This window comes from Thermobia domestica, chromosome 7, assembly GCF_964235325.1.
Source record: "Thermobia domestica chromosome 7, izTheDome1.hap1.1, whole genome shotgun sequence".
Classification (NCBI taxonomy): Eukaryota; Metazoa; Arthropoda; class Insecta; order Zygentoma; family Lepismatidae; genus Thermobia; species Thermobia domestica.
This window is the reverse complement of record NC_137460.1, coordinates 237048704-237076170: the sequence shown is the minus strand read 5'-3', so window position 1 is coordinate 237076170 and position 27467 is coordinate 237048704. Positions and strand designations below refer to the sequence as shown.

Sequence of the window (27467 nt, the reverse complement as noted above, 5' to 3'; positions counted from 1 at the left end):
ATAATTATTATACAGGTCTTTTGGTTCGTGGCTTAGGAATAGGGCGTGTCTCATCAACATTTAACACATCATAATCTTGTTCAACTTTTCTCCTTGGCGACCGCTGCACTTGTGTCACGTCCAAATTAACTTCTTCTTCGGAACATTCCACCACTATAAACTCATCTTCTTCATTATCAGTTGTACCCTGGGCTATCTGTAAAAATCAAAGAGATAAAATAGATTATCACTTTTTCTAATGTAACAACTTGATCTCTTAAGAATAAAAATGTCAAATTTAGTTTTAGAAACACAAAAAAACAAAAAAGAATCTTCACTTTAATTGATGAACTCTTGTTGTCATGGTAGCAATAGAAACAATACATTCAATGGTCAAAACACAGTCAAATTTAGCAATAATGGAAAGTGCCAGAAATTCCTACGGATAAATATCTGCAAAATAATGGAATAATGTACCTATAACTGGTGCTTGCTTGCAGCTATGTGGGACTAATGCCAGCCATAATGGAACGGATATTTGACCAACTCCCGCGATAATACCATATGAAAATTCTATTAGGGGATTTCAACGCGAAAGTAGGACGAGAGGATATTTTCAAACCGATTATAGGGAACGAAAGTCTGCATAAGGAAAGTAATGACAACGGAGTTAGACTCGTGAACTTCGCAACATTCAAAAACCTTATCGTGAAGAGTACAAAATTTCCCCATCGCGACGTTCATAAATATACTTGGACCTTACCAAACGGAAAAACACATAATCAAATCGATCACGTTTCAGTAGATAGAAGACAATCTAGCATAATTGATGTTCGGTCGTTTAGAGGACTTGATTGTAATACTGACCACTACCTGGTAGCAGCGATGATAAGAGAGAGATTATCGTTGAATAAAGGAAGTATTCAATGTCTGAAAGCGGAGAGATTTAATTTAAAGAAATTAGAAGAGAGCCAGGTAAGAGAGGAATACCAGATTGAAGTTTTGAATAGATTCTCGGTTTTAGAAGATTTAGAATGCACTAATGTTGAGGATACTTGGATTGAAATTAGAGATAGCATTAAATTTTTAGCAAAAGATAAATTAGGACATGCGGAAATAAGTAGGAACAAACCATGGTTCGAGCAAGAAGTCATTGAAGTAGCGGAGAAGAGAAAACAGGCAAAATTACGTTGGCTACAAAATCTAAATGAAATAACTACACAAAATTTCGTAGACATCAGGCGGGAAACTTCCAAAACTTTTAGAGCAAAGAAACGCGAGTTTTTGAAAGCTAAAATTAAGGAATTTGAAGATAATAGTAAAAATAAAAACATTCGGGACATGTATAAGAGAATCAACGAATTCAAGAAAGGCTATCAACCTCGTGCCTATATATTAACGAAAGCTGACGGAACAATTCTCACTGACACTGATAACATCTTAAATAGATGGAAAGATTTCTTTGACGAATTGCTTAACACGCAGCTAAAAACTTATGTGCATGGAGAAAGGGAGATACACACCGCAGATCCATATATTTTAAAACCCAACCTAATAGAAGTAAAAAACGCTATAAAGAAATTAAAGAAACACAAATCTCCAGGCATAGACGAAATTCCGGCTGAGTTAATTTTAGCTGGAGGCGAAAAATTGTGGAACAAGATACACAAACTCATTCTCCTTATCTGGAATAAGGAAGAATTGCCACAAGAATGGAAAGAATCAATCATTGTTTCAATTCACAAGAAAGGAGTCAAAACTGACTGTAATAATTATCGAGGCATTTCTCTTCTGTCAACGTCCTATAAAATCATCTCAAACATTCTATTAGCAAGATTGACCTTATACGCAGATGAAATTATTGGAGATTATCAGTGCAGATTTAGACGAAATCGATCAATTATCGACCAAATATTTACCATTCGACAAATACTCGAAAAGAAGTGGGAATATAATACCCCGGTACAACAACTATTTATTGATTTAAGAAAGGCTTACGACTCGGTTAGGAGAGAAGCATTGTACAACATTCTTACAGAATATGGAATACCAAAAAAGCTAATTAGATTAATTAAAATATGTTTAAATGAATCTCAAAGTAAAGTCCGGGTAGGAACTTTTTTGTCCACGAGCTTTCACGTCGAGAATGGCCTGAAACAAGAAGATGCGTTGTCGCCATTATTATTCAATTTTATTCTGCAATAAAATATATTTAAGACGCTATAAGGAAAATCAAAAATAGCAACCAAGGCCTAAAGTTGAATGGAGTTCACCTTGTTATGGCATATGTTGATGATGTAAATTTAATAGAGGATGATAGGAGAACAATAGAAAGAAATGCAGAAGTTTTATTAAACGCTTGCTGGGACGTGGGTTTAGAAGTAAATACAAAGAAAACTAAATACATTGAAGTTCGTCGGGATCGTAATACGGTAAATTATGTATGCATTAAAATATCGAATAATACTTTTGATAAAGTGGATACTTTCAAATATTTAGGATCAGAACAGACGAAAACCATATTCAAGAAGAAATTAAATATCGACTAAAAAGCAGGCAATTCGTGTTGTTTTTCAGTTCAAAATCTCTTGTGGTCGCGAACTCTGTCGAGGAATTTGAAGCTTAAAATATATAAAATGATAATCATGCCTATTGTTCTGTATGGTAGCGAAACATGGTCACTTACTCGGAAAGAAGAACATAGATTGAAAGTATTTGAGAACAAAATCCTGAGACGAATATTCGGACCCAAGAGGAACGGGAATGGCGGAAGGCAAAATGTAATTTTCATGCTTTTTATATTTTGTGCTTAAGAGATTTATGGGTATGTCTGGTAGAATAAAATAAATAATTTAAATTTATTATTTTAATAATTTTCGGCTTGTTTTAATAATTTAAATTAGGTTTTAAAAACAACCCTGATTTAATTGATTTAATTTAGACAGTTGGTGTTTTGTATTGGAGCCGGCCTAAAATTGTTTGCAAGAATTAACAAAATATAAAATTTAAATATTTATAATTAGCAATAATTTTGAGATTTTTATATTTTGGTATACTGTAATCTAAATAGCGAGCTAGTTTACAAATTTAAGATAAATATGCGGCTAAAACTTACCTCGTTGTTTGAAGCATCACTTTTCACTCTAGCTTCTCTATGTCTTAATATAGCTGCTTTCCCTTCAGAGTCTTGCAAAAACTTCAAGAGATCCTCTTGTGTTATGTTCAGCTGAAACAGTTCAAGTATCATTTAAGTTAGAAACATACGAGACACTCTTGATTAGGTTTTAAGTTCTATTTATTATTATTCGAAATATAGGCAATAGGAAATAGGTTCAGTACAATTATGAACAAAACATACAAAAACTATCAGATTCACACATTACCTGGAACGTTGGTTTCTGGTTTCTAATTAATTTTTACCATATAGTACTTTTAGAAACTAATACTAGATAAATATATGTTACTAGAAAATTATAACACATTTTAGGAAATGTTTAAATCAGTTACCGGTTTAAACCGGAATTATAAGAGACGATAAGAGTAGGGATGAATGGTCAAAATCTTGAGAAGGAGGGATTATATTGCAAAAACACAAACTAGGATTGACGAACACACCAAAATCATACAGACTTGTTTGCCTCTTGGATCTTCTGGGCAAAATCTTAGAGAAAATACTCGTAAACAGAATAAAAGATAAGAGAGGAGAGCTAAGTAATTGCCAGTTGCAATACGGTTTTAGGAAAAATAAGGGGACTACAGAGGCAATTAATAGATTATTAGAAATCACAGAACGAATAAAAGAAAATGGAGAAAGATACACCCTAATAATATTTGCAGATATTGCTGGCGCCTTTGACAATCCAGCTATGTTTAAAGAACTAAGAAGATTGAATATAAACAATAATATTCTGAAAATAAAAAAAATGTAGAAACATAGTAGTATTATACACAGCGAAAGGATTAAAAATAGAAAAGAAAATTACGAAAGGATGTCCACAGGGCTCTGTCCTAGACCCTCTATTGTGGGATATTTTACTGCAGACGGGTCTCGAGAGATTAAATAATTTACAAGAAACAGCGGGAGTGGTAGCATATGCTGATGACCTCGTCATAGTCGTGAATGCAAGAACAAGAGCGGAAATAGTAAATAAGGCAAATACAGTAATGAATAATTTACTTGATTGGTGCATGTCAGTTAAATTGAGCATTTCTTCTGAGAAAACAAAATATATCTTGGCATGTGGAAGATAATCAAGATAGATTTAAAATCAATTTCAAGGGGTGAGGTCTTTAAATACCTACGAGTATGGTTGGACGAGGCTTTCAAGTTTGAAATACACCTCCAACGTCAAAAAGAAAAAGTAATTAGTGTAGCAAACAAGGCATTTTACATAATGGCGAAAGAATATAAACTTTCCGCTAGACATTGCCAGTTAAACTATAAGATGATCTTTGTGGCAATCACTTCGTACGGATCAAGTGCTTGGGGACACAGATTAATGGAAAATATTAAGTGCCGTCAAAAAATTGACAGTACTCAAAGAGCAGTCCCGTATGACAGGAGCAATGGCAACTACACCGGTAGAAGCCTTACAGATAATTTTAGGTATCGAACCATTGAATTTAGCAGTTTTAAGCTCCGTTGGTAAATATTGGTTGAAAAAGGTGAAAACGCTAAAGTGGGAAGATTCTTTAATGCTTTAATTTTAACACCTGACGACTTAGAGAGAACTTTGAAATAAAAATGGCAAGGGAATTGGAACAATAGTACGAAAGCCAGAAGTGTCTATTCCCAAACATAAAACAAAGATTAGAACTAGGAAATCTTGAGCTAAACAGACATACAATACAGTTCCTATCAGGACACGGACCTTATCGTACAACTTTTACAAAAATCGGCTCATTAGACCCCGACGAATGCGATTGTGGAGATATTCAAAATCCAGATCACTTGGTTTTCTACTGCCAAAATGTGATCCTACCAGTGAAGATCAAGATTTAAGAGTCAATCTACGGAATATTCAGGAACAACACGGAACAATAGAACTGATACGTAAAGAGGACTATAGAAAACGTTTAACCAAAATTTGCACTAAAATATCAGAAATAAATAGAGTACAAGTAAGTTTAGATCTAGCGTGAAGAAGACATAATTAAGTGAAAAATTGGAACGTTCCACAATGAACAGAAAGCTTTACAATAATAATAACGGTACTCAAGTTACATATAGTGTTTTGTGTTAATGGTTAGTCCAGTGTAGTGTGCTTGTGTCTAGTGTATTGTCTTGAAAAGGAGATTAAAGTTAACACTCGAAATTAGTGGAGGACCACTTACTCAGTAGCAACAGGATCGGAAGTCCAAATTTAACAGAACAAACTATATTAAACAGAAACGGTACGGAGGACCAACAAGAAAGTATTTATTAAGTCATTGACTTACAAACTACATAATACAGGTGAAACCAAATAGGTCCCATACGTAACAAAAACTCCGTCGATTAATCTAAAACAGATGAGAAACCAAGTAAGTTTTATACTGTAAGTAAAAGCAAGAAAAAAATATTAATCGTCAATGTTTTAACACAGGAGGAAAACCAAATACATTTAAATTAACAAACCAACACACAGGTGAAACCGAAAAAATTGGTTTCAATGTAAACAAACAAAGATATTTCTTTAATAATGTTTTATTAGTAGTGATATGTGACTTTGTGAATGTTGTATTTTATGTATGTATGTTATGTTTTATGTGTATGTGATTTGTAAATCATTCAATAACAAAGTTATTTCTTTCAGTTATGGTCAATAAAAAAGAAGAAAATAGACCTGAGATAGTTAGCCAGAACTCAGGTCCAAAAAGGCCCACCCCTACCTAGATAGGGAAGGATAATACAGCAAGAGAGAGAGATCTGGAAAGTGGGAGAGAGATTTTCAGAATGGGCAGTTGCGTCTGCCGATAAGACCAAAATATTTGGCAAAGGCAGGGGTAGTGGAGGAAAAAAAAGAAGGAGGGAATAAGGATGATCAAATTCCGGAAAATAGGTCTTAATTAGGGGTGAGGCTATCCAGATATTCGAGGATATAAAAACGGAAGCAAAAGCCAATGTACAATGTAAACGTATAAATGGAAAGTTGTATAAAAATGTGTGTATGAGTAAAGTAGATGAACAAAATTTTGCATGGATGTGTGTAATTGCAATTTGTGATGGACCGCTTCAACTCCCGTACTCTTCGCTGCACTGTAAAGCGATGTGCACACAATCACAGACAAAGCTTAACTCCAACTGAATCATCGACCTTATTGTAAGTAGCAAAATAGTTTATCCACTCCCCAACATTACAGTACGAGATCATACAGCCAAAGTAATATTGCTCAAATAACACGCAATTAGTATAATTTCATCATAGACTATTAAAATGACGTCAACTATTTTCAGATTCAATTATGCTGACCTCATGAAAAAAGTTTTTATCATGTTTTGACATGATTACCATTGCAAATTTTTAAAAAATGCATTTTTAAGTAAGCAAAAATTTTAAACTAGGGGACAGATTTTTAAACTAAATTACTTTTCAATGAAAAAAAAAATAAAAGGAAAAGACCAAAAACAAATTTTTAAATGAAAAAAAATGGAGCAACAAATTTTCATCTTGGCAAACAAAAATTCTCAAGGAACAAAACGCAATTAGCTCAAATCTGTGAATGATGTTAAAATCTCTTACTAACAAATTTGCAAACAAAATACTCTTCAGTAAACCGAAATTCTCAAACAACGTTTTTATAAACTAATCTACTTTTTTTTTCAGCAAGTCAAATTCTCAAATAAAAAAACATTTTTAGGAAACAAAATTTTCAAACTAAAATAAAATTTCGAAAATTTAAAAATTTTCAACAAAAATTTTAAACCAACATTTTTTCAATGAATACATTTTTAAACGAAAAACCTTTTAGTAAGGAATTTTCAAACAAAATTTTTTATCAACAAGTTTTGAAAGTATATTTTATAAAATAAATAATTTTCAAGTGAAAATTTTCCAGTAATTTATTTTGAGTTATATTAAAAATTTTCAGTAACATATGTTTTCAACTATGATTCTAATTTCATGTAAATAACAAAGACAGGTAAGAACTTTATATATATATATATATATATATATATATATATATATATATATATATATATATGTAGCGTTTGAGCTTAAACTACTGAACCTGTATGTATCTTTTTTCCCAGAATTTCTTCAATAATTTTTGTTTTAATGCACTAATAATAAAGAGAAAAATGACATTCTTGGAAATATGAACTATTTCTAAAGTATTTTCTGTAACATGAAGTTCAAAGATTCAATATAAGAGAATACATCAACTCAACTTTTGAAGAACGCTAATACCTGGATGAAGAATGCCTAGTTCAATTCCAGATGTCAGTTTCTGCAAGATAACTTGTATCCATGCACTTTGTAACGGTTTTCTCTCTCTCTCTCTCTATCATTATTCCATCACTGATTTTATCATCGTATATTAGTTTGTAAATGTCTCTTCATCGTATTTATCGTTGTATGGTTCGTGACGTACACAGGTAGAATTCTCTTCAGATCTCATTCCAGAAGAGAAGCAATAGTAACCATAGGCGGTGCGTGGATTTTGGTAATGTGGGTGCAGGCTAGGATGGGACAACACATCCTAACATTGTTGCCAGAACGCTCTGCACTATTGAGCCTTAAGATCTTAAAAATAATCCCAAAGTTTTACTCAGAAAGAAAAAAAAAACTAGAAAAACACGGCATGATAGCAAGTAACTTATAAGATACTTAAGAAGTCACTCAAATATATCCAAATGTAGGAAACAAGAAATATACAAAATAGAAAGGGTTATTATAGGAAATTTGAAAATCGAGGTTAATGTGGCTGCAGCTGCACCCACTGTGGTGCCTCCTATGATAGTAACCTTTAAATTAATTTAATGGTTCGGATACCTAAAATTGCTATAAGCCACTGCATGCATAAAACGCATTTCTTTTGTATGAATTTTAAACCTGTTATGTGAATTTGCAGTTACTTACCAGTTGAAATGCTTTAACTATTTTCCCTGCCCTTAAAGTTTTAACGACGCAACCTGCTTCACATTCAGTTCTTATGGATAGCACTGTGCCTTCTTTAGAATTAAATTATACTTATTTCATTTTTTTTTTTAAAAAAGGAATCATCTTAGCAAATTAACTTATTCGTGATCCTTTTTGAAAATAAACGGTGTCTACACATGTCCCATTGGGATTGCTTATGATGTGAACACCTTCCAGCGAAGTCAGCTTTCTGATGGTCAAACCCTTGGTTACGGAAACAAGGCTTTGTTTTCCGGTTTGAGTTTCTATAGTTTGGATGTAAGGTTAATTTCTAGAACAGTCTTGTAGTCTTCAATACGAAAATGGGTGCTTAACATCAAGCAAACATTTCAGAGTCGAGTTAGCTGTATAGTTAGATTATTTTCGGAACAGCTCTCAGCATTCCTACGTGCAGCTCTGAATCCAGTCGCACAGCATGACGTTTCTATAGCAGCGCGAAAACTATTGGCTAACAGCTTACACATACTGACCACAGCCTTGCCACAGCACTTTCACTGTGCGCAACTCATCACTCCCCTCCCATGTTCCGGCTCGCTGACTAGCTTCACAACAAAAGTCATAGCTGTTCCGAAAATAATCTACCTATACTATACCCTGGCCGGCGAGCGATGATTTCTGACAGCTCAACTCGCGAGGACGACTGAGGAGTGCGGTGGTGTTGCCATGTGCTTCTCGCGCAAGGAAAGAATCCTCTTCTTCTTCGTTGAGGGTGAGAGGGGGTAAGTGAAAGTTTGGCAATGTATGGTGGTTACCATGGAGACGCGACAGGTTCTGAGCCTAAGGTTGGTTGACCTGCTGTCTTCTGCTCGCTCGCTGTGGCCTTGTGCAAAACTGTCAGAAATCATCGTTCACCGGCCAGGGTATAAGCGAAAATTTCCACTACAAAAACAATTTATAGTTGATTGAGCGAAATTTCCTTGAATAACAAATGAACAAACACATTTTAATTTTATACGTATTAAAAAGTCTTTCTAAATCTTAAGTTAGCTAAAATAGTTCACGTACAAGAAATAACACATAAAAGCAACTTTTCTCAAATTGGCTAGGTTTGAAACAATTGATAGTTCATGTGGTTGGGATTCCACATTGAGATATAGGTTCATATTAGGGATGGGCAAAACCGGTTTTTATAAAAACCGGAAACCGGTTTATAGAAAGACCTAAATCCGAAAACCCGACATTTCGGTTTTCTCCAAAAACGGTTTTCGGTGAAAACTTTTGGAAAACACATAGAACTATTTCTGCGGAAACGGAATCGGTTTCTGGAGAACAACGAAACACTATTCTGGTCAGAAATAGAACCAATTTTGGAAGAAACCGGAACCGGTTTTGAAGAAAACCGAAACCGAATTCTCAAAACCGGTTTCGGTTTTCCTAAAAACCAAAAACCGAAAAACCGTTTTTTGTGCACACAACTAGTTCATATATCATATAGCTCCGCACTGAAAAGGAACAATAATATCAACAGAAACTTGAAGAAAAACATTCGTTAAAAACTTTTATACCCACTCTTTTCATTCCTTCGTTAAGTCCGGGTAGTAACATTTCACTCTTTTCGTTCATGGACTGCTTCTCTTCTTCTTCTTCTTCTTCTTCTTCTATTTCCTAGAAAAAACAATAAGTATTATGAGTTTTATTCCTATTTAAGTTGAGCGAATGATTTAATGAGAGTTGATGTCAGATATACGAAGGTGATTCAGAAAGTCATGCCTCCAACCCCACTAATAGTGCTACGCTCACTTGACAACTGTAGAATAGATAAATGTCATTAAGATGTTGTTATAACTGAAAATAATTATTTGCTAGTTTTATGTCTACAAGTTATATCTATCAAATTTTACAAGGTTCAATTCCGTTTATCAAAATTGTAGAGAGTACAATTCCCCATATTGTTCTGTCATAGTTGAAATCGTTAAAATATTTATTAATTTAATAATGATTGGGGAGAAAACATTTATGTTGCATATTTTTAGATTCTAAACATTTAATTTTTAACATTTTGATGTGTAATGAAATACATTCAAGATGTTAATATAAGACTTAGTTTTCTTATTTAGGATGATTTTAAATTACATTTATATTGATATTTTAAATAGAATTTATTTTGCTTAAAATATTGAAAACTTTAGTTAAGATTAAAATTTAAACAACAAACAAGCTTAGACAATGTTAAATAAGTGTTAGTATACTTAGATGATATGATATAGGTTAGATATAGTATAGATGAGGTGAAATTCATGCAAATACCCCGGTGAAATCACTAAAATTTTCCGGTAAAATATCTAAAGTTTAGATGAAATTCCTGGAATATTCCGGTGAAATTACTGCAAACTTTCCGGTGAAAATGTGGCATCCCCGATTGCCAGATATTTCACCGGAAAAATTCCGGTGTTTTTTTTTTTAAAGAGTGTATTTATAGGTAGTAGTGGTGGTTTGGTGTAAAGAGTGAAGGGCGCAGGATTAAAATTTTCTCATTAATAAGAAGGTATGTGATTAAGTAATGGTCTGGAGGCAATAAGAGGTTAAAAGTGAGAAGTAATTGCCCTCATGCCCCCCTAATCGCCGCCACTGCTTATAGATAAATATAAAGATATGTTTTAGAATATAGTTATATGAATTCGTTTTAGCTGTGTGACATAAATTAATTGTCTAACCACACAGAAACAGTTGTTTTATATTGTCCCATTTGATTACCGACGCTGTTGTTGAACAATCTTGTGAGAATTTCTACCTCTCTATCGATTGATTTAAATGTGTTTCTACTCTCCCACAGTAACAACATTTTTATGAAGAGGATTACTACATACCTGATTAATTTCTAATTTGTCTGTAGAATCTGCTTCATCCTCATAAATTGCATTTGCCTCTGATTCTTTCCTAGATGTTGAGAGAGGTTCGACTTGACTTTCAGAGGTGCTAGTGCTTCGCTCGTCTGAAAAAGAAATCATTATTGTAAGTTATTATAATGATCGCGAGGAGTCGTGAAGCTTGACCTACATCTACCAATTTCACCACCCAATAGAATGCGGGGATCTAATCCATGAAATTTTGCCAGTTTCGTCCCTCGCGCTATACGAAGAAAATCTCCTGAGGGTGCAATGTTGGAGTATTGCAGCTAAGATTCGTTTTGTTATTTTTTGCTATTATTATTGTTAGTGTTTAATTCGAATAATTTTTAGTGTTCGTGTTATACTTCTTTAAGTGTTTCTTTCATTTGTTTGCCATGTCCTTTAAGTTTGGCAACGTTGTTGGTGCACTCCTGTCGTTTTACTTTTTCACAACTGTCAATTCGGGAGGCAACTCTACGAATAGTACCGAATTCTTCCTATGCATCACCCGTGAGGGAAAGCAGGTCTATGATTCGTGTAGAGTTCAGCCTTCACGAGTCGTCGCTGTCTCTATAAGAAGTGATGCGAGATGTAGGAAGATCTGTAATTGGTAGCTATGAAACCAAAATATGAGACCACAAACAAGAATGTAATCACTGAAGTACAAAAATAAGGGACGAAGCACACTGTTTTGGTTTTAACTAGTTCGAATCGTGTACTGTATGTACTCTTCTACATCCGAGATTCATATTGGAATTCATATAGGCCTATCCTCAAACGTTAGCAACATTGTACATCACGACTTCACAGGTATGGTTCTACTCATAATTGGATTTACTAGATGTTATAATCTGTGTTTCATGCCATTTAACAAAACTTCATTTTGTGTTCAGTTGGCAACACTGCATTACATATGATGTTATTGAGCATGTCTTCGGGTACAATGTTTGCTTACTATGCTGTTGTGTAAATGTCATTTTGATTACTTTAATCATTTTGAAGTTCTTTCTGTGTCAGTGTATCTTTTGCATTGCTATCTTCACATGATTCTAGATCCTTCTTTCCTCTTATCTCCTGTATTTCTGGGTGTTGGCCCGTAAAACTTTGGATTTCTCACTTTTCTTCACTCCTCTATAGATTTCGCATTGTTTGATTGGGCAATACTACTATCAATATAAGATGTCCCCTTGTGAGTGAAGTATACATCTGCAGACAACAATCCTTGTTGGCTGCTGTCAGCTCATGTGGCCCCGTTACTCTAACTTTTTCACCTAAATGATTGCGACTCGTCTGCAATTGTACGAACATTTTCCCAAAGATCCATTCCACTGTGCCCCTGAGGAATTCATTAGAATATTCTGTTAGCCGGTGCCTGTGAAACACATTTAAAAAGATGTTATCAACACGAAATTTCATAAATCAACGTTGCATGGTGTGCAGTGACGTAACTAGGGTGGGGCAAACGGGATTTGTGCCCCGGGTGCCGGATTGGGAGGACGCAAAAATTGGGCAATATTTGGGGGAGCGTTTTGTTTAGGTTGGTCAGGGGGGGGGCACCAAGGCGAGTTATTGCCCCGGGCAACAACTAGCGTAGTTCCGCAGCTCATTGTATGTTAATTCATTACTCCGGACCCTAATGAGCTATTGATATTTTTGCGGCTAGATAAGTAGAATGTCCCTGTTTAAATGTGCACTTTGGTATTATCCTGTTTAAAATACACTGCTTCCTGCCTGAATGGACAACATACCTATTTCCTGAACATGTATGGATGTTGTACGTTGTACCTCGGCTAAACCATTGGTTTCGTTACATTGGGTGTTTTTCTTCCGGCAAATAAATGACATTATTATTGCACCAACCCAAATATTTATTCTAGTTGTTTGCTTTTAATTTGTTCAGAATATTTTTTCATATTTTAGAAACTCAATTAGGTATTGATATTATCTACATGAAAAGCCTCTCTACAATTTCGCTCCTTCACGTGCAACCATTCAGAAGAAACACACAGTATAATAATAATAATAATAATAATAATAATAATAATAATAATAATAATAATAATAATAATAATAATAATAATAATAATAATAATAATAATAATAATGTGAAGGTTTCAGAAGAAACTTCCCTCCGTAACCTTTCGTCGATCAAATTAATATTCTCACGTTTCCCTGTCCATTTGGGGCGGAATTTCCAAATTTTCATGTAAGTATACTGTATACCAGGTATGTTTAAGTTGGAGCAGGATGTGGGCCAATCACAAAGGACTTACTGAGATCGAGGCCCGTGCGAGAAAATGTATAACATCTTTTTACAAGAATTGAATAGCCATGTTCAATGAAGAAATTTTCCAATTGATTACGTATACTTATATACTTATCAGAAACCCTAATATATGAAATTACAATAATCTCTTGTGGAAAAATAAGAATTTCCCATATCTTGTTCTACCTTTTACTCTACTGATTAGTCCATAATGACAATACGTAATCTATAACAAATCCGAAGGAATATACTTTTGAATGGCGAAAAATTATCCAGATTGGCTTAAGTAGATTCGAAGATACCAAACATATAAACACATAAAGTCAAAACTATCCTGGGGCTGCGGTGGCAGAATGGTAGAGCGTTCACTTCTGATGCATAGGGTTCTTGGTTCGATCCCAGCTCGCGCCAAGTGAGCTTTGTGGTGGGTAAACACCGTGTGCGTGGGTTTTCTCGGGATTCTCCAGTTTGTTCCCACTTTCTTCATTCCACCACTCCATTCATTTTTCATCATCACCGTCTCCTTTAGCCTAACTGGCATATCCGTGGAACGTAAAATTTAAATATTTTATTTCATTTCATTGCAAAACTGTCCTTTAAAAAAATATATGAGATTATCACTACATTACATCAACAAAATATAAAAGCTTCCAATAATATAAACAAGTGAGCTTCGTTTCACAATGTGAAACTACTTTGTATGTAGTTTGTAGATTAGTACTACGTACGTATGTATGTATGTATGTTTGTAGATTACGTATGTACTACATGTAGACTACTACTATGTATGTAGTATGTAGACTTACAAACTATGGGAATTCATTAGGGCCTACTCATACTTGAATTAGTACATCTATAACTACACATTACAATACAGGAATAAGATCAAAGAAAGAATCTGTTCCTCGGACGCTGAATCCCTATCGAAAAGCCATTACTCGCTATGTCTTGCTGTTTTTGATCTATAACAATAAAGGTTGAAACCGGAAATCGTTAATTTGAGTCACTTCCGGATTGAATAGATGGTTAAAAGAGAACTTAGAAGCTACTCTTGGGAAATTGAATAGAGTACAAAAAACTGCATTTCGATATCTCTTACCATTTTTGCTCTACGGAAGTCATTATTGGAATCAGTAGTAGCAGTAAATTTAAACCACTTCCAGATTTGGTAGAGTGCAAGGGCGACCATGTTGTGGTTTCCAGGGGGGCAAGTATTAGCGACATTTCAAATGCAGTCTCAAATTTTGCGGTAACTTTTCTTTAAAAAATCTATTGGATATTTGATCTTCCGAAGTAAAATTTCCTCTAGAGGGGGTCGAGCGCCCCACCTTGCCACCCTGATGGGCGCCCTTCGTAGAGTGTTACAGGTTGTGATAGTATATACCTTTGAGACTCTGATGATTGCGGAAAATTGTTTCTCTCTATTTATTACTGTTTTTGTTCTCTGGCGACAAATGTGAAAACCGGATCAATAGAGAGTTAAAAGAGGAGATAAAGTATACTCTTGGGAAGCTGAATCGATTTCAAGAAACCGCATCTTGATATCTCTTGCCGTGTTTCCTCCATTAAAATCAGTATTAAAACCAGAAGTAGGAGTACATTTCAATCACTTCCGGTTTTTGTAGAGTGTTACGGGTTGTAATGGTAGGGGCGGATCCAGGACCGACTTCTGGGAGGCGGTGGGTTGTGATACTGCTACTTAGAGCTACTTTTAACAGCTTCAAACTCTGAGATGAGTTTTATTTATATATATAAAATAAGAAAGTTTCCTCCTCTGCGGGGGGGACAACCGCCCCCTTGAATCTGCCACTATGTAATGGTATGTTCAGAAAACCGCGTGTTGCTATCTAATACCATTTTTGTTCTTTGGCGATAATTGTTGAAACCGGAAATGGCTAATTTGAAATATGTCCGGTTTGAATAGAAGGTAGAAGAAGAAGAAGAAGAAGAAGAAGAAGAAGAAGAAGAAGAAGAAGAAGAAGACAGGACCTACCTTTGAAACGATGAATCGATTGCAGAAAACTGCATATCGATATCTCTTATCGTTCTTGCTTTATAGAAATCAGTATAGAAATCGGAAGTAATAATAAATTTGAACCACTTCTATTTTGGTAGTGTACGAGATAGTCATGATAGTACGTTAAATTGACACACTGAATCGTTTTTTTTTTAAAGTGCCTCTCGTTATCTGTTACCATGTTTGTTCTATGGCGATAAACGTTGAAACCGGAAATGATTGATTTAAACTACTTCTGGTTTGAGAAGAGAGTTAACGGAAGAGATGAAATCTATTCTTGGGACGCTGAATCAATTGGGAAAATTCCCATCTCTTACTGTTTTTGCTTTGATACCTGTCGACAGATGGACGGATAAAGCCGTTCTATAAGATTCCGAACACTTATGCATAGCTTAGTTTAGGAATCTAACAAATAGAAAATTACCTGGATCAATTGCGTTTTGCAAGTCTGCATCATTTTCAGTCTGTGTTCCCATGCAGACAACAGAAGAAAATTGCTGAAATTTTACACAAGGTGGTTTAGAAGGGCGAGGAGGAGGTATTTCCTTGGAGTCAACAGAAGGTGGTTGTTGTGGTTTCACACAAGATGATTCAGAAAGACGTCGAGAAGAAGGTGTACATCTAATTATATGAGGCATTTTTATTTCCTTATCTGGAAAACTGTGAGATGATATTTTTGATTTTGCTTTGATATTTTTCACTGGAACGGCTTCTGAGTTCTTCACTGTGGCACCAACTGCTTGTGAATCTGGTGATTCGGTGCTCATGTGAACACTACCTTTCTCCAATTGAACTTTTGGTTTTGAAGGAATTCGTTGACGTTCTGGTGAACGAGTAGCATGCATTTGGTCTAGCTGGGATGAACTCATACCATACCCAAAAGCACCTTCATGTAAATCTTTGGGTTGCCATTTCTGAGAATCTGAAGGTCCGATTGGACATGGAGGAGGTGGTGCCTTAGGTTTGGGTGAAGAAGGCACGGCACTACTTCCCTTGTGCGGTGATGTAGACACAGTAGTTGAATCGAATGTCTTTTTGAGGGGTGAACTGGATGTACCAGAGATTGGAGGCGGAGGTGCACGACGAATGGGAGACAATATGGTGGTTACATCAGAACTGGACATTCTGTTAGCTTCAGAAGAATACTCCGATCGCTTCCAACTTGAATCATTCCTGGCGAATTCTGAATGTGACGTTTCTCTTGTGCTCGAAGAATCTCTCGACGTATATTTGGCACTTTTGTTGAATTTTGGTGACGAAATTGAGTTTTCTTTGCCTGAACTTCCATCCACTTCATCAGGCTGTTGCAGATTCTTAAATCGTTGTTTGTTGTCGTCAGTGTTACCAGATTTCAACTTTGTAGGGGATGAAGAAGCAACGTGGCTCATTGATTGCTGTTCTTTCGCTGCAGATGTATCATGTCTCTGAAAAACAAAGTTGAATAAATTTCTTAGATGATAAGCATTATTTTGTATCACAATATTACTTAAAATTACAGCTCTTAAAAGTACTTAAACACGATTATAAGCTACTATTTAAGTGTGCCCTCGGAAAACATATAAAACATACTTCAGCCCCACCCCCACCTATCTCTTACGGCGGAAGCTTCCCTTTGTTTTGGGGAAAGAAGTGAACGACCTCTGCTGTGCTTCTTGCCAATTTGTCATTCAGTCGTTTGGTCTTGGCGAGTGAAGATCGTAGGCTAATTGGAATGACTAACAAGAGTGCACAGCGAAGCCTGTCAATGTGGTAAATCTGTCCACATCCAACTATTGAAGGATCTCGGCCAAAACAACTTGTCCCTGCTCTTTCAGAGAGGTACGAGAAAACACACTTCGACAGCAGCGCCAGCAGGGGCACACTTGAAATAGAAAGGATCTAGAAGCTTTCGAAATGCTGGTATGGAGAAGACTGAAGAATATTAGCTGGCACGAACAAAAAAAAAAAAAAACAATGGAGAAGTGATAATAGGGGCTTGGTAGTACCTTAAAAGAGAAAAATTAAGTTGTTTAAAAGACTGAGAAAATATTTTATTCTGATGGAGTCGTAGGCAGTATGATAGAAAACATATTCTTACGTTTCTAGATGAAGAGATTAATGGTAGTCTGTAGTGCATACAAATGTTCCAACTTGTACTGTCTGATCTAAGTGACCTTGGTGATAATGATAGAATACTTCTGATAATATATCGTATCTGTATGTACACTCATGTCCAAAATCATTGTCGCATATCTATAACTGTCTTCTTGTAAGAATATAATTTGATAATTATTTTGTAGACTTTTAATACTGATACTATGTGTATAATCGGGAAATTATATTTGTGGTAAATTTCATAGAAAAAGAATTATAAATATGAAAATTATAATGAGTAAAACAAAATGTTGCTAAATTGACAAGAAAGTGTTATTTTTGTTTTATTGTTCTTATTTACTGCTCTTTTCACATGAAATTTGCCACATACATGTATTTGCCGGTTATACACATACTAACATTATAAGAAATACCTGGTGAATTCGTTATCCAATTATATTCTTACAACAACATATTTATAGACATGCGACAATAATTTTGGATATGCAGGGGTGCCCACAAAGGGGGTATGACGCAAACTGCGTCATTGAAATATTTGGGGGGGGGTAAAAATCTATATAAATATGTTTGAGGGAGTGTAAAAATTAATCGAAAAGAAGATTTTTTCATGGAAGAACACCTACGGAAAGACAATTGGGGGGATGCGTCATGGACATAAGGGGGGTGGGTACCACTGGGATATGAGTGTACCTACTATGTGGAATAATGACATAATACAAATGTCTAATATGTACTGTTAGGATACAAAACACTAACATTCTCCTTTCTTTTACAAGGTCTTTTTGTACGAGGGGTGTCCTAGAGATAAGTTTAGAAGGCTGTATTTAGCTATAATCATATTTTATGTTATATATAAACCAATGCATATTGTATGCTATATCAACAGTTTATTTATTTATTTATTTATTTATTTATTTATTTATTTATTTTTGATCAAAAGATCTAATATATTTCAATTAAAAAGTTTCTTGTAAGCCTTATATCTAGAGAACTACAGATTGGTAGTCAAATCCAAGCTATCGCTTAACTTACTCTGATGTGTTTATTCCACAGAAAATACGAAAACTTGATTTAGGGGCCGTTCAAAAATTTTGTGGCCCCGATCATAAGATTCAATATATTTTTCAATCAATAGTTTTAAAGATAGTTTCCTGGAAGCAGTCGTTACAGATCGTGTAAAATTAATTATTGGCCAAGATAACAATCTTGTGATCCATTTCCCTCCCCCCCTTAAAATTCTTGTTCAACATAGTTGCCAAGACGATCGAGGGTTATATGTTACTGAGCTTTCATTCAGCCGAATTGTAGCGCGCGCGACTTTGTGTGCGTGGTCCCTGATTCAATATCAAGGGAGAACGCTAAAATTTTCTGGCATGGATCCAGTATCATTGCGCAATTGGGGAGATATCTGAATTAAAAGGTAGCGAACTTCGGTCTAGAAAATCTGAAATAATGGAAGCTAGAAGCCGATAGTTGATCACGTATGTCCAAGTTAAACATGCGCCATCTGGTAGGCCATAGCCCCTCATGGAATGTTGTGCCAGAAAGTTTAGTACTTCTACCTGTTAACTAATTTAATCAGTAATCAGTTCTATGTAACTAAATAAAACGACCCTTCACCTCGTGTACAGAAGTCTCAAGAGCTTCATGAAGGATTCTGGCCAGCCATATGAAGCACATTTCAGTTGGTGACCTTTCAACGCCATATTTCTGACTTCTCAGACCAGTGTAAACTCTATATAGAATGCTATATAATGTCCCTAATGCAGGGCCTAAAATTGAGTGGAGTACTCCACACTTTGTGGAACTGTAGGAAAGGAGTATGGAACTATAATTCTTAAAGTGTGGAGTGGTATTAATGTGAGTACCTTACTTTTCTCGGATTATGTATTTAAGCACGTTTAGTGTGTCAAACTAAGTCTTACTGATTTAATACATTCATTATGCAATGGGTTACTCAATTCCATATAACTGCTAGTATATGACATTAAGCCAGAGTTAATACGTATAGGTGTCTCCTAGATGGCAGGGAAAACCATTGCCAATTTTGAGGTGAAGGAACTTTTTAACTATATTTAGTTTTCAAACGTTTTCGGTTGCATTCATATAGTTTTAAAATATGCAACTAACTGCACGTTTATCTGTTGTTTCAATATGACATTACACTTTTCCAATATAATGAAATATGTTGTTTTGTAGATAAAAAGTACACAATCCTTTGAATCCGTTATAGAAATATGTACTACCAGAGATAACATACATCAATAACCGCCAAAAGTTTAGCCGAAGCACCGTAGACTCTCAACAACCAATCATAACACAGGAAATATTATCCGTTCGTAAGTTTCATGGGGAAAAAATCTCGCTAGTCGGCCCGGGTTAATTCTTTTGTCTATAGATCAGTGTTCGCTGTTTGGTGACGATGCATTGTTGTCTTCGGTAAAGTAATTTCATTACTTTAGAAACAATAACGAAAATGAAACAGAGGAAGGAAATAAAGAAAGAAAAAGTAAGCCCATGTTCCTCGTCTTTATGCCTGCAGACACGACACCTGACACATGGTTCTCATCTAGTTGATTTACCGGTACTTTGTGCTTACAAGCATCATTGGGTATTCAATTTTTCATGTTGCTGGGCGTTGGACATTAGGTCTATTTATGTTTCTATGGAACATGAAATTCAAAGCCTCAGTAAAATTATACAAGGATCCCTTAGGAATTTCTTAGTGTGGTCACCCACTACTGACTAAATATTATCCGGTTTTGAGAAATCGCGCTCACAGTTAGCAGTAGCTTATAACGCAGTAAATTTGAGCCAAGTTGGGCATGTTGGGGAAAAGAGTACATAGTCTTGTCAGTGGAGAAGTACTTCACCAACTCTGAGTATTTTTATTCTTTTCACGTATTAACGCAGAAATTTTAAGTGCGGGTAAGGTGCGGGGCGGCGTCCCGGTGATGTTAAGTGCGGAAAACGACGCCCCACGTGGAGGGATCCCTGAAAATCGCCTACTATAGCACGGCCAACAAGAGATGGTCTCTGACGTTTCTTACTAGATGCGGTGGGACATTGCAGAATCTACTTTGATACCAGTGTTACCAACCACGATCACTCTGTCTTATACTATTAATTAAATTGCCACTACAATTGCACCGAAAAAAACCTTGACGCGCGAGTAGTGGCAATGTCACTGCGAGCTGTCAGAGACGTTCTCTTACTGGACGCACTATAATATAAGAAACGTAACATCTGTTTCTGTTTCTTTGTCATTACTTTCCATCGTTTTGTGTATGCTACAGTGATAATGGGGAGTAAGTAGAATGCTGTAGACTAGACCCCCCGTATCGCTTTTATGAACCTATTTTATATATTTCATTTTTTTTTTTCAAAATTATAGGCCCATGTTGAGTTTACAAGTGTTGTTAAATATTGTTACGTGTTTTTTAATGGTTTTACTTCAAGAAATGCCACTTACTGTGTTTTAACAGGCTGAAAACAACATATGTCAATGTGAGTGCAAAAATACAATAAGTGCAAAATTACTAAAATCTATATGATAAACAGTTAAAAATCTAAATTTTTGACTGTACAACATACAATCGCAAATAGTATAATACTTGTCAAATCTGAAAACCCATTCCTAAGTGGCCACAAAGTTATTTGTCCTGATACAGATCTTTTGCAGTTCGCAATGCAATATAGAGAGGCATCATCGTGCAGTATGTTGAAAAGTCTGGACGCGAAAAGCCTTCTCATGAAAATCTGTGGAAATCAGTCATTTCATGCTCTGTCAACAAGTCTAGCCCGAGTTGTTGCTTCGAAACCATATTCTTCCTATTTTGAAAGACTTATAAGTGACTACAACATATTGAAAATAGATAACAGACTCACTTTGGCTCCCAGAAAAATTACCTTCACGTTAATATAAATATGAGTCCGTTGGAAGATTTTAGCCCAACCCCTGCTGTTATGAAATGGCTGGCCAGAAAAGAAAGGCGTTTTGAAATTGGTAGGAAGTCAAAGGAACAGCCCTGGTATAACGATGTATTTGCCTCAGCAGAAAACAGACTGAGACAGCGTGATGATCACGGAAAAATGACAGTGAAATTCCTATGTAAGAAAAAGTGACTTTTTTCTTTCAGTGTGACTATTTTTCTTACTAGTTTGTTTCCTGTATTTTATGGTTTAATACAAGTAAATATGCCAAAATTTTCCTACATAATAATAATAATAATAATAATAATAATAATAATAATAATAATAATAATAATAATAATAATAATAATTATTATTATTATTATTATTATTATTATTATTATTATTATTATTATTATTATTATTTATATTATTATTATTATTATTATTATTATTATTATTATTATTATTATTATTATTATTATTATTATTATTATTATTATTATTATTATTATTATTATTGGTCGCAGGTAAACATAATGTACTGGACAGAACACTGATTATATGTCAAAACAAATGTTGACTAAACTAGTTTTTCTATACTATATAAAATTTTTACCAGTGTGGAGCTGTGATTTCGTTGAATTTTAGGCCCTGCCCTAATGCTTGATCTATGTATACCTGGTGTCCCACTTTAAAAATATATTACTGTATAAAGAAACTACTGCACGTTTCGAGTTTTTTTATGTGTGACTGTCTAATAGTTTTTGTCAGATTCCATTCAACATGTCTGGTATGACCGTATCTGCAGCATCTTCAACCCTCGTTTGCAGTTCATGAACGTCTCCTGCAAGAGGAGGCACGTAAACACGTTCTTTAATGCAGCTCCACATGAAAATTCTAGTGGGGTTAAATCTGGTGATGATTTTCTGGCAACACTACTGCAAACACCTGTTCTGATTGACATGCTTAGGAGAAATTATTCAAAGGGACAATATACGCTTTTCTTCGATGTAATTTTATGTAAGTCTAAGAGCACAGAGTTTACGAAAGATAGAAATATATTTGAGTTATTTTGAATGTGACTGAAGTTGATATTGCGTTCAGTTGAATACTCGGGTCCCTTTATACAATTTGTGGAGTAGACATAGGATATTAATGAATCATATGCAGTATATTTCGATAGAATTTAGAATGATTTCAACAAAATTTGATGAAGTGTCTTTGAGGTGTTGCATAATTTTCAAGCTAGGTCCATTTAACTTTTTAAAATGCTTTTAACATGTTATATCTAAAAAAGGTAGAATTTTCTGCACCGTGTGTATTACGAATTTTGTGGATTTTAAATTACGTTCATGGAAATGGTATACGAGGAGTAAAAGTTTACACCCGATTTCTATTTATACAAGAAATTTGCTTGTTATTTTAGTTTCAACAAAAGTACTGTAGGTACAAATTTGTTCAAATTAGAGTTGTGCGCCTGCTTGTATTGTCAATTATTCATGACTGGGTAGATACATATATATATATACAGGGTGTCACTGTACAGGGTTGCAACGCTTAGGAGGTAAATTTACTCATAGAAACAAGAAAAAATTCCAGTAAACGTTTCCTCGCAATCGCTTAGTTTCGGAATTACAGGCTGTCGAAAGAGTAGGAAAATGAACTTTGGAGGTGAATATCTCAAAAACTACTTGACATTGAGCTGGGCGGCATGTTATCATCTTACACTTGTAATATGTTCTATCCAAAATGCATGATTCAGATTCTTTTAATGGCAAAGCAAGAGATTCTCCCACAGCAAGTGAGGGATTCCCGGATATTCCATTAAAATAGGTGGGTACTATTAACGACGTATGGAACATCCCAACAAGTAACGAAAATTCGTTGACAAAACATCGATATCTTCATCAGATTCAAGACGGAGAATGGTTTTTGATGTGTTGTGCGTGGTTGCATATTTACAGGAGAGAATGGTTGTAGTTGATAACATGAAAGTAAATAAAATCTTCAGTTTGATGTCTTACAATCATTAAACCCTATATTGGGTCATCCTTTATGGGTCCCCTGTCATCACATTTCAATAGTATTTTCTTTGCCAATATTCATCTAGAAAGTTCATTTACCCACATTTTTCAAGACGTCTTCCTCTTTAACGCACCCTTTTCAGCTTCCTATTACATAATTAATTTTGTTGCTTTCATGTCTCATCATCTTCCATGCGATGACAATCTTTAGTAATCTTTAGTCCGTTACGGAGTACAAGGAAGAAGGAGTGCATGGTGAGTCAGTTATAGAGCGTTCGTCTCTACTGCAAGGGGTCCTACTTTCGATCCCAGGTTAAGTTAGCTTATAGTGGGAGAATATCGTGTTCTTTTCTTTTCTTTTCTTTCTTTTTTTTTGTATTACGGGGGATACTCCCATTTTCTCGCAGATTGTTATTACACGAATTCTTTCAAAATGATCAATTTTAAACAATATAAATATTTGTCTCCTTTAGCCCACAAGGTATGATCGTGAGTCATAATTATAAACTATAATCATTCTCTTCTGTAGTTATGCAACCACGCACAACACACCAAAAACCATTCGCCACCTTGATTCTGATGAAGATATCGATGTTCTATCAATGAACTTTCGTTACTTGCTGGGACGTCGTTCCATACGTCGTTAGTAGAATCTATCCTAATGGAATTTCCAGGAATCCCTCACTTCCTGTGAGAGAACCTCTTGCTTCGCCAATAAAAGATTCTGAATCATACGGTTTTTGATAGAACAGATTACAGATCTAAGGTGATAACATGCCGCCTCAACACAATGTCAAGTAGTTTTCGAGATATTCACCTAGAAAGTTCATTTTCCCATGCTTTGGACAACCTGTAATTCTGAAATTGAGCAATTCCGAAGAAATGTTTACTGCAATTATTTTTCTTGTTTCTATAAGTAAATTTACCTCCCAACCGATGTGAGCAGTGCTCATTAACACCCTGTACATATATATATGCATCTACCCAGTCATGAGTAATTGATAACACAAGAAAGCGCACACGTCTAATTTTGATTGCATTTACCTTTGGTCGTGAACCTTCCTCTGATGCAATATTTTCTAATCCGAACGATGCTTCGGGACCTATATGAGCCAGATGACGGAAATCCTGAGGAGAAGAAATCTCCGGCCGTTTCCCTTTGTCTTTGTGAAGTTGATGACTCTGTTGGCAAGTTATCATGGCGGCCTTATCGGCGGAAGCTGTAAAGGAAAAAAAAAAAGGAATAAAATATAAACATCACATCTATTTAATTACTCATTTATTTCAATATAATAATGATATTTGCTGTGTAGGAAATCAATTGTAGAAAGATGCGACTATTGCTGAGATATTAGTCTTATATCACATGAGCAAAAGTTCTGCTTCGATTATTGAACAGAATATTATACGGCCTTATAAATCAGAAAGTTGCGAGGAAACAGTTTAGAATTAGGAGAGACCAAGAAAACTAGAGCTGTCAGTAGATTACACCGAGTAATCATCAGTCTAAGGTTTCTAAAGAAAGGGAAGGAAGCGCATGTAGTGTTTGTTAATTTAGGAAAAACAAGTAAACTGAAAAGGAGACTCAGTACTCTAGTAGGCAGAGTGTTGAACTCACCTGCGCGTGGTCTCGGGTTCGATTCCCGGCCGGTGCTTCCCAATTTACGGCGTCCATCGAGCGTCGTGAGGGAGACTGGGGAGTCATGTGAATAAAAGACATGAGGGCCATTAGATCTAGAAAGCTCTTGATACGCAGGTTAGAGACAGGGCGACGCAGCGCGCTGACCACGTTCACCGTTAGGTTAGACGTAGTTCAACCCGTCGCTAATAGATGGCGTTGGAGTGGCTGAGGCCCATAAAGGGGTATTATGCCAAGTGTCTGGAGAATCTCATTTTGAACTTGAATGTAAACAAGTAAATTATAATTAGAATAGTAAAGAAAATGACAATGTGAAATTAGTGATTGGCAAGGGCGTCGATCCTGTGAGGGGCCGGGCCCCCCAAAGCTCATGTGGGCCCCTATTGTATTTATGAATATACAATATTTGGCATAATTTGAATGCAATTTGTCTTAAAATCCTCATATATATATATACCTTCTGCATCTTAATGTCCCCCACCCAAATTTACAGAGAAATCGGCGCCCTTGGTGGTTGGTAGAGGTATTCCGTAAAATAGAGGCTTTGTCTTTCATTCATGAAATAGCCTACTACTCTTGAATATATATTAGTTAAAATAATTAGTAAAGCCAGTTTCAGTAGGAAAAATGACACTTCACTTAGAAATAGAATTTTAAATGTATTCTCTTTGTATGAGCTATGACTACTATTGTAAATAGTGTTGCTAATGAGATGACAAAATTCTCGTCTTGTCTAAAAAAACGCGGTCTATTGTTCTTACGAGGTTTTCCTTGCGACAATTGACCCTCAAGCAATGGCGAAATTATTTTGGAAACAGTGGTATTTTCTTCTTCCTCCATATTCACTTTTATTTACATATTTACTTACAAGTGGTGTGTGGAACTCACATGACTTTGGATCGCAACAAGGACCTCTGACACCATACGAGAACGCTCATTCAATAAGCCACCTTGTATCCATTAACAATACGAACTTTTTTCTACTAATGATTCCACAATGTTAATTCCTTAAAACCTTGAAACGAAATGTAAAATTAAATCAACAAAGTACAAGAAGAGGTCTCTATTCAATAAACTCTGGAGTAAATTCTTGTCGAGTTTTCTCTTCATGGCAGAAAAACAATAGTTTATTTACTACAAACACTAATATGGTGATCGTACAACAGACGAGATTATTCTGAAGTTTCAACATTGTTTAGAGAACAATAAACGTAGTATATATTCTCTAAACAAAGTTGAAACTTCAGAAACAATACATAAGTGATAAGAAAGATAACTGTCAAAGTTTTCTTCAAACATATCACAAGTGTTCTATGTGAGCAGCTTGGGGCGTTTGGGTTATAACACGACACACATCAAGCCGATCTCCTGCCAAATCTTTTATAGCATACTGTATCAATATCAGCAATTCATGTCATGTTCGCTGTGACTCTTAGCGGTAGAAGGTGGAAATACTGTATGGAAACTATACTTTCAAAGTTAAAGTTTCGAAGCGCATGTCTCGTAATAACATATGTATATTAGATTTCACAGAATACATTTCTGAAATCGGGTCCATCATTTTGACTTGCCCTGTATATTGCTGGTACAGCATGCCATCATTAATTTCTTAGGGGTGCAAACAGATGGAGAGGCAAAATTTTGAGGTAGCCATTTTTTCGTATATCGAAAAGGATAGTTTTTTGACTTACATCATAATGCAAGTCTGGGAGGCAGTAGTTGAGACAGACATTGAAGCCACAGAACGCCCATCCCTTGCTCCTTCTGGCGTGGTCGCTGGGTATAGAGAACAAAATCCATCATACAAAACAGAAATAAGATACACTAGACTCTTGCTAATCCGGCCATTCCTGGCACACATGGGTGTCGGATTAGCTGAAGTGCCGGATTATTGAGTGTCTGACATTTATTTGATTTATTTATTTATCTAGTTTTTTTTATTTATTTTGAAAACATAGAGGATATAGTGTACCGTACTTTATTAAATCGAAGGATATAATTTTAAAACTTAGACGATATACTTTATTAAATCCAAATATACATTAATTTTCAAAGAAAACTTAGTCCTTGAGTAGTATCACTCACTATGAAACATGTCCCTAATTTTTAACTGTCGCAATGATGATACGCGACGGTGGGATGCTTTATCACGCAACCGAACTGTAAAGAATGCTACAATTTCGAATAGGTACAGTACATAAAGCATTGTTTAACTAAGCATTGTTGCGCATGCGCACGATAATTCATTGTGCACGTGTTTTAGGTTGGATGTGCGCCGGATTACTGAGAGGCCGGACTACTGAGGGCCGGATTAGCGGGAGTCTACTGTACCTATATTCAGTTGATACAGTTTTCAGTGTAAAACAACTCTTCTATATATTTAATCCACTCATACGATTCACCTCAAGATAATAGTAAGAAAGAAGATACGGAAGTGTGTTACGTGAAATGCGTAACATTATTAATGAAATCAAGTTGCATATGCTTAAGGATACCAAATCAATCAGTTCCAGTATATTTTAAAGTTCTTTATGCAAAAATGATCATCCGTTATTTGAAGACATTTTCTCCTTTAAAATTAT

General features: G+C 35.3%; 1 protein-coding gene across 1 annotated transcript; it reads right to left on the bottom strand.

Moving 5' to 3' along the window:
• LOC145689607 (uncharacterized) lies at nucleotides 1-25725 on the bottom strand. Its single transcript, XM_081763791.1, has 7 exons — nucleotides 25647-25725; nucleotides 24291-24466; nucleotides 15638-16637; nucleotides 10910-11034; nucleotides 9612-9707; nucleotides 3095-3205; nucleotides 1-196 (listed from the first exon to the last, which is right to left on the bottom strand). The coding sequence occupies exons 1-7, from the start codon at nucleotides 25723-25725 to the stop codon at nucleotides 8-10; spliced, it is 1776 nt and encodes a 591-aa protein (XP_081619917.1). The 3' UTR covers nucleotides 1-7.
• Between the last annotated feature and the right edge of the window lie 1742 nt (nucleotides 25726-27467).